The sequence below is a fragment of the Conger conger genome, chromosome 10 (genome assembly GCF_963514075.1).
Source record: "Conger conger chromosome 10, fConCon1.1, whole genome shotgun sequence".
In the NCBI taxonomy this organism is placed as follows: Eukaryota; Metazoa; Chordata; class Actinopteri; order Anguilliformes; family Congridae; genus Conger; species Conger conger.
In genome coordinates, this window is record NC_083769.1 from 47,465,090 (window position 1) to 47,471,239 (window position 6,150).

Here is a 6,150-nt window from a genome sequence, read left to right on the forward strand (position 1 = left end):
TAATTATCAGCTTCTGCTTCCCCCCCCCGCCCCCCTCTCTCCCCAAGTGAGACAGTCACACTCGTAGGTCTGATTTGCAGATTAGCGGAACCTGTTTCTGGCGCGGGAGCGGCGACACCTTTCACTCGAACTTGCGAACAGATGCCCGTCTGCAGAAGCTGGCTATTAACGGCCCAGCTGTCGCATTAATTCGCGGGTCCGCCGTCGCTGCATTGTTCCAGTTCCGATGCGGGTCGAAGGCGTTCATTTCCAGGGGCGGCCGGGACAGTTTTGCATCAGTTAATGGACAGTATGGACAGTATACAGCTGTCTGTGATTTTTCCTCACAGAACTAAATAAATATATATCAATATTTTACCATAGTATTATTATTTTATATTCTTAAATATTCCTTCAGATGTAGGCCTAATTTATAAAATAATTATCTCATATTCACTATAGATATATAGTATAGAGTAAATAAAAAATAATATTTTTGAGAGTGAGATTTAGAGAGTGGCTTGGAATGGATCCAGGATATTTATCGGACCAATATGTTATATTACACAGAAGAATGTTTTGGATTGCTTTTGTGGTATTAAAAAAAAGCACCCAGAAATATCCTTCTCCATCCCTCAACCATCTTGCTCCCTTGAAGTAGCAAACCTCAACTGAATTCACCAGCAGATGGTTCTGTACAAGTGCAGGGAGTTGCCACATCCACCGGTTGGCACTGGGCTTCACCACCAGGTGGCAGCAGTGAGGCGGTGGTCTGCCATCTGTGGGGGGCCTCTGGTTGAGTAATGGCTGAAGGTGTGATGGCGTTGGCGAGTCAGTTGTTTGTGTTTGTGTGGGGTTTCAGCGGCCGCATCACGGGCGGGGGAAGGCCCAGGGAGAGGTGATGCCCACTCTGGACATGGCGCTCTTCGACTGGACCGACTACGAGGACATGAAGCCGGCCGACACCTGGCCCTCATCCCGGAAGAAAGGTGACCCCGCTGGGAAAAAAACGCTCAAGCTAGGTTTTGAAACAAACGGGTAGCTGGTTGACCAGATGAACTGCAGTCAAACAGTGGTGAGGAAAATAGCTCATCAGTAGGAGTCTGTTTGGATGAATAGGCTAGTCATTATGGTTGACCAGCTCAGACCAGCTCCCAGCTCAACATGGTTTAGCTGGTTGATCAGTTCAGACCAGCTCCCAGCTCAACATGGTTCAGCTAGTTTATCAGTTCAGACCAGCTCCCAGCTCAACATGGTTTAGCTGGTTGACCAGTTCAGACCAGCTCCCAGCTCAACATGGTTTAGCTAGTTGACCAGTGCAGACCAACTCCCAGCTCGACATGTTTTGACCAGCTCAAACTATGTTTTGAAAAAAGCTACCAGCAGTAGCTGGTTGACCAGCTCATACCCAGGGAGACCAGCTTATGGCCAGCTCAATTTTCAAACTGGTCAGGCTGGATTTTACAGCAGTGAGCCTTCCATTTCAGGCCGTTAGTGCAGCAGCCAGAAATGGTGGCACTGTGGTCAAACAGAAGCAAGTAGTGAGGGAACTACTTTCATAAGAGTTTGCATGTTACATCCCAGACAGGGAACTGCCGGTGTGCCTATTAGTAAATAATTATAACCTTTGCAGTTGAAATTGTACTTCCCTCTAGGGTCTTTCAGCGAACTTATCCCTGGTTATGGGTATGCACTTTGTTGTACGTCGCTCTGGTTTAGAGCGTCTGCCAAATGCCATTAATGTAATGTAATGTAATGTTAACCTGAATTAGTTGAGCAAATAATCAGTTATCTATCTACCTTGAAAGTAAGTAAAAATGTGAACTGTTAGACTCTAAATAAGGGTGTGTGTGTGTGTGTGCACGTGTGTGTGTGTGTGTGTGTGTGTACGTGTGTGTGTGCACGTGTGTGTGTGTGTGTGTGGTTGTGTGTGTGTGTGTACGTGTGTGTGTGTACGTGTGTGTGTGCACGTGTGTGTGTGTGTGCGTGTGTGTGCACGTGTGTGTGTGTGTGTGTACGTGTGTGTGTGTGTGTGTGTGTGTGTGTACGTGTGTGCATGTGTGTGTGTGTGTGCGTGTGTGTGTGTGTTCTGCAGACAAGCGGCGCAGTAAGAACATGAGTAGCGGGAACATGACGGTGGAGGCAGAGATGTTAGAGCCATGTGACCATCACCTGGACTGCCTCCCTGGTGCGTGAACTCCCCAGCTCTCTGCCAGAAACCACCCTCACTCCCCCACTCTCTCCCAGAGACCCGCACTCCCCCACTCTCTCCCAGAGACCCTCACTCCCCCACTCTCTCCCAGAGACCCTCACTCTCCTACTCTCTCCCAGAGACCCTCACTCTCCTACTCTCTCCCAGAGACCCTCACTCTCCTACTCACTCCCAGAGACCCTCACTCTCCTGCTCTCCCCCAGAGACCCTCACTCTCCTACTCTCTCCCAGAGACCCTCACTCTCCTGCTCTCTCCCAGAGACCCTCACTCTCCTGCTCTCTCCCAGAGACCCTCACTCTCCTGCTCTCTCCCAGAGACCCTCACTCTCCTGCTCTCTCCCAGAGACCCTCACTCTCCTGCTCTCTCCCAGAGACCCTCACTCTCCTGCTCTCTCCCAGAGACCCTCCCTCCCTGCTCTCTCCCTCACTCTCCTGCACTCCCCCAGAGACCCTCACTCTCCTACTCTCTCCCAGAGACCCTCACTCTCCTGCTCTCTCCCAGAGACCCTCACTCTCCTGCTCTCTCCCAGAGACCCTCCCTCCCTGCTCTCTCCCTCACTCTCCTGCACTCCCCTGTTCTCCCCTGCTCTCTGCCTCACTCTCCTGCACTCCCCTGTTCTCCCCTGCTCTCTGCCTCACTGTCCTGCACTCCCCTGTTCTCCCCTGCTCTCCCCCTCACGCTCCTGCTCTCTCCCTCCCCCCTTGCTCTCTCCCTCACTCTCCTGCACTCCCCTGCACTCCCTTGTTCTCTCCCTCCCTCCCTGCTCTCTCCTGGCCATGGGCTGAAGCCCCCTGCCTCTCACCCAGCTCACGGTCTCTCCCCCCTCCCCCCCCAGGCTCCTGCTGTGACCTGAGGCAGCACGAGTGCAAGCCACACAATCGAGGACTGAACAACAAGTGCTACGACGACTGCATGTGTGAAGAAGGTGAGGGCGAGTCTCTGAGTCTTAACCTGTGCCCCCTCTTTGCGACTTTGTCTGTATTTCTGAACAGCATTTGTATTCAGAGAAATTAATCCAGAAACTGCCATTGCAAAAAAAAACGCATTATTCGTTATGTTTCTTTTAACTGAGGGTCACTGTCAAGGCAATGCTTTTCAATACAACTGTGAACCATGAGTATGTACCATACTGTATGTCTCCCAATATACCCTCTAGCTCCAAAAATCTCTCTTAGACCTGCCCAAGTAAATGGAAAATGGTTGGGATTTATATCACGCCTTTATCCAAAGCGCTGTACAATTGATGCTTCTCATTCACCCAGTCATACACACACAAACGCACACACACACACACACACACACCAACGGCAATTGGCTGCCATGCAAGACACCAACCAGCTCATCAGGAGCAATTGGGGGGTTAGGTGTCTTACTCAGAAGCAATTTGACGCACCCAGGGTGGGATTGAACTAGCAACCCTGCCAGACTACTGGTTTTACCATCTGAGCCAATTTTGCCTAGAGTGTACCCTATAACCCCCCCACATGTACAGTCACGGCTCATAAAGTCTTCCCAGTGAAGCAGCAGAAACAGTGGTAATATAATGGTGTTCATGGGCGGCCTGTAGCGTAGTGGTTAAGGTGAATGACTGGGACCCACAAGGTCGGTGGTTCTAATCCCGGTGTAGCCACAATAAGATCCGCATAGCCGTTGGGCCCTTGAGCAAGGCCCTTAACCCTGCATTGCTCCAGGGGAGGATTGTCTCCTGCTCAGTCTAATCAACTGTACGTCGCTCTGGATGAGAGCGTCTGCCAAATGCCGTTAACATTATGGAGTGACATGAGTTTGAATTCGGAGGCCTGACCGTGCTCTCTCTCGCCCATCCCAGGGTTCCGCTGCTACGCCAAATTTCACCGGAACCGGAGGGTGACCAGGCGGAAGGGCCGCTGTGTGGAGCCTGAGTCCGCCAACAGTGAGCAGGGGGCGTTCATCACCATCTGAGGGGCGTACGGGGTACCCCCCACCATACCCAAACCCCCCCACCCCCCCGGACTACTGTCTGTATCCCCTGAACCTCCCTTTCGTGTTTGGGGGAATAACGTCACGTCAAGGCAAACGCCATTGGATATCTGTATGGATTTAGTTTTTTTTGTAACCTGGCAACAAACCCTGACGTGTGTACATAAATACGTTAACAAGGATCTGTTTCATATTTGCTTTGTCTTTGTTAGTTTCTTTTTTTTTTTTCTTTTTTTTTTTACATGTTTCAATAATGTGTTGATATTTAAAATACCAGTGCTGCATACAGGTTTTCATAATTTTAACAAAAAAATAATGTTGCTTTGTTGTGTATGTTTTATTCGTGCAATGCAAAAGCTGGACTTTGAAGGCCTAACGGGAGTGAAAGGGGGAAAAAGGAAATGTAAAAATGTGTCATGTGATCGTGGGGGTCCAGTCCTTATCGGTGACCCCTCGTCTGTGCATCTGAGAGCTGTTCTGTTTGAGATGACATCATCGTCCCTGTGGTCATTCTGTCACCGGCAGGGTCTGTCACAAAGCACGCTTACTCAGCTGGCTAACCGAGTAAGTACCCGGAAACCCTTGCAAAACTGGAACACGGGCTGATGCAGAAACTTACCCAGCTAGCTCAGTTATCCTGCTTTGTGATACTCACCCCTGGGCTCCTGTGGATTAAGTCAAGAGTTCTCACCGCAAAAACATTTCATCTCCCAGAAAAAAAAATAAAAAAAAAGAGTGATGCTTCGTTTTCAGCTTTGGTTTCATCATTAAACCCGGCTCAACACTTTGCTTGACTTGAGGCATTTATTTGACGTTTATTTGTCCTCAGAGGAGCATTAACCGAGCGCTAATTATGCAGAGGAAGGTTCTTACTCACAAAAGGCTATTTCTGATTGCAGTGTGGCGTAGCACTTTGGCGACGTGTGCTGTAAGCTTATAGTGAGCTTTTTTGCTACAAGGGCAGGCTGTCTTACGACACTTCCATAGTACTCTTGGAAAATAGTATGGAGGACATATTTTGCTCATTGCCCGTTGTGTACTAAAAATACGCACTAAACAGTAGGCGGTATGTCTAGTCGCCAGTACATGTTTTGAAGACAGAGTAGTTGGGAGGCTGTTTTCTAGACCACCACGGTCTTCCCTCAGTGTGCCCTTTAAAAAAAATCCCAGTGACACTTGTAGCTAAGAGCTTTTGGTTCCCAAGTGTCCTGGGAAAAATTGCAACTCTGCCTCAGATCTAAGCATGCCCCAGTTTACCTTTCTAAATAAATCCCCCCCCTTCTCCGACTGCTGGTCTGTGAGAGTTCTGGTCCAAAATAGCCCCGGCACAACGCCCAGTGGGTGGGTGGGGATGAGTCATTGTCTCTCCTCCCTTATCCTTCACCAGCCAACGCTAATATAGTTTAAAGGGGCTTAGTTACTGCGGTTAATTAATTACGCCATTAATTAATGTGCCGGTCGGTGTACTTGATTAATATGCGCGTCTTCTGAGCCAGGGAATGTCAGATTGCAGTCCAGTGACTGCTGCCGTTTGGTTCTCAGCACAGAGCTGGAGCTCTTCCAGGAGGGAGGGTTATGGTGCGGGGGCTGTTTTGAGGGGGGGGGGAGCCTCCGGCTGAGCGCTGGTGTCGGTGTCAGGGGTGTCAGCAGATGTGTACACCACGCGCCCTGTGGCTCGCACGACGCCGGCAGGACAGAGAAGCTTCGATTCGCCGCGCACGTGGAATCGATTTAGCGGCGTTTCCAGCGTTGTTAGCGTTGTTAGCGTTGTTAGCGTTGGGAGTGAGGATGTTTGACTCGTCTCCGGGGCTCAGCCCGTCAAGCGTGTTCCCATGGGAACAGGCCATCGCCGTCGTTTTATCGATCTACTCAAGATGGCCCCCCCCCCCGACATAAAAAAGTGCAATTTGTGCGATTTCAGGCAACTGAAGTCACCATATTGCAAAAATGACTGATTTGTTTCCATGTAATTCCCTGTGCTTAGATCAACATTAATTTT

At 49.9% G+C, this 6,150-nt stretch overlaps 1 protein-coding gene across 1 annotated transcript in view; it reads left to right on the forward strand.

Moving 5' to 3' along the window:
- Nucleotides 1-4,938, forward strand: part of LOC133139584 (draxin-A-like) — a 10,556-nt gene extending 5,618 nt beyond the window's left edge. Inside the window, exons 3-6 of the mRNA XM_061259157.1 lie at nucleotides 842-968; nucleotides 2,075-2,167; nucleotides 3,028-3,117; nucleotides 4,021-4,938. Of these exons, the coding sequence (XP_061115141.1) occupies nucleotides 842-968; nucleotides 2,075-2,167; nucleotides 3,028-3,117; nucleotides 4,021-4,133 (423 nt within the window). The 3' untranslated portion in view covers nucleotides 4,134-4,938. The remainder of the gene's footprint in view (nucleotides 1-841; nucleotides 969-2,074; nucleotides 2,168-3,027; nucleotides 3,118-4,020) is intronic.
- Nucleotides 4,939-6,150: the final 1,212 nt, after the last annotated feature.